We start from the raw sequence: 1837 nt of genomic DNA on the forward strand, positions 1-1837 counted from the left end.
TGTGCGTATGTAATAATGTATCTTAGGTTGCCATTATTGGCGCGTGTTGTAGTTTTTGTAAGCGAATGCTTGGCTAGATCACCGTATGCCGCGTGTATATCGCGTGTCGTCGTCGGGACAATGATACGCAGTTATAGAGCTACTCTTGTTAGTAGCGCACATATCTGTCGTCGACGCATCCATGCTGCGTATAGCGGGGTGTATAGTCTATAGTATTCGCTTCCTCGATAAAAATTTACGGATATCGTCTTCGTCTACGAAGTACGCCTCTTACTACTTCGTCTTAGTCTATGCTTCCATGTGATCGCATTGTCTTTGTTGTTGTTGTTGTGGCTGTTATTGTGGTCGTCGTCGTTGTCGTCGTCGTCGTCGTCGTCGTCGTCGTCGTCGTCGCCGCTGGTGTTGATGTTATTGACGTCGTCGTCGTCCTCGTCGTCGGTAATATTTACGTGTAGCGCACCACACACGTGATCCACACTCTCTCTATCTATATGTTTGCAGACGAACATAAAGCTTGCACTGGCTCTAATCGACGTCGTTGTCGGACTGGCGAGCGCAGCTCCAGCCGAACGAGACGCAGATTTCAACCTCGGCCAAGGTCTCGACGGAGGAAGCAACAGCTTCCAATTCAGCTCCTCCTCCTCCTCTGGCGGCGGCCGCCGCGGCGGTGAGGGAGGCTTTGCTCTCGGAGGCGGTGATGGAGGTTTCGCTCTCGGAGGAGGGGATGGAGGTTTCGCTCTCGGAGGCGGCGAGGGAGGTCAGGGCTTCCAGTTCAGCTCTTCATCCGGCGGCGCGGGAGGACAGGGAGGAGGATTCGGAGCAGGCGGTGCAGGCGGCGGTCAACGGGTCGTCTTCAGCCGTAAAGTCTCTTCCTCCTCCAGCGGCGGTGATGGAGGTTTCGCTCTCGGAGGCGGTGATGGAGGTCAGGGCTTCCAGTTCAGCTCTTCATCCGGCGGCGCGGGAGGACAGGGCGCCGGCGTCGGCGGTACCGTCGTCCAGAGGACGGTGACCACGGAGGAGTTCGGTGGCGGAGAGGGAGGCAACGCTGGCGGCTTTGTCGGTGTCGGCGGTGTAGGTGGCGCTGACCTCGCCCCTCAGGGAGGTCAGGGATTCCAGTTCAGCTCTTCATCCGGAGGCGCGGGAGGACAGGGCGTCGGCGGCGGCCGTACCGTCGTCCAGAGGACGGAGACCAGGAAGGAGTTCGGTGGCGTAGAGGGAGGCAACGCTGACGGCTTCGGCAGAGCTGGTGGCGTCATCGCTGTCAGCGGCGGTAGAAACATCGGCGGTGGAAGCTTCGGCGGAAACAGCCAATCCTTCCAGGTGCAGTCAACCAGGCAACAGGCCGGCGCTGGATTCGGAGGACAGGTGAGAGGAGCCGGTGGCTTCGGAGGAGCAGGCGGATTCCCGGCGCAGCGTATTGGACTTGAGGGCGGAGCTACCGGAGCCCCGGAGTTCTTCACCACAACCAGATACGGACCGATCAGCAGCGGTGGACTGAGAGGAAGCGGAGACAGGGGCAGCAGCCTGACCTTCTCCCGTCACGGAAGCGCCACCGGCTCCCTGTTCAGCAGAGACACCGCCGATGCCACAGAGACGGCGAAGAAGACCCGCGGATACGAGTACAGATACAGGTACGGTAAACGTTTATGTACATGGATAGTAGTAACGTTACATAGGTAACGTACGCACGTCGTGGCAACTGCAGACGCCGCCAACGCGCGTACGCACACAACCACACACACACACACACACACACACACACACACACACACACACACACACACACACACACACACATACACACCGGCGCGCACGTGGAATGGGTGACGGAAGGGAG

At 58.8% G+C, this 1837-nt stretch overlaps 1 protein-coding gene across 1 annotated transcript in view; it reads left to right on the plus strand.

The window, feature by feature from the left end:
• Positions 1-501: 501 nt before the first annotated feature.
• LOC106818381 overlaps positions 502-1837 on the plus strand; it is a gene marked incomplete at its 5' end in the record, with an annotated part of 26717 nt that continues 25381 nt past the window's right edge. Inside the window, 2 exons of the mRNA XM_014823096.1 lie at positions 502-757; positions 923-1631. Coding sequence (XP_014678582.1) covers positions 502-757; positions 923-1631 — 965 coding nt within the window. The remainder of the gene's footprint in view (positions 758-922; positions 1632-1837) is intronic.

The sequence above is a fragment of the Priapulus caudatus genome, unplaced genomic scaffold, assembly GCF_000485595.1.
Source record: "Priapulus caudatus unplaced genomic scaffold, Priapulus_caudatus-5.0.1 Scaffold2196, whole genome shotgun sequence".
In the NCBI taxonomy this organism is placed as follows: Eukaryota; Metazoa; Priapulida; class Priapulimorpha; order Priapulimorphida; family Priapulidae; genus Priapulus; species Priapulus caudatus.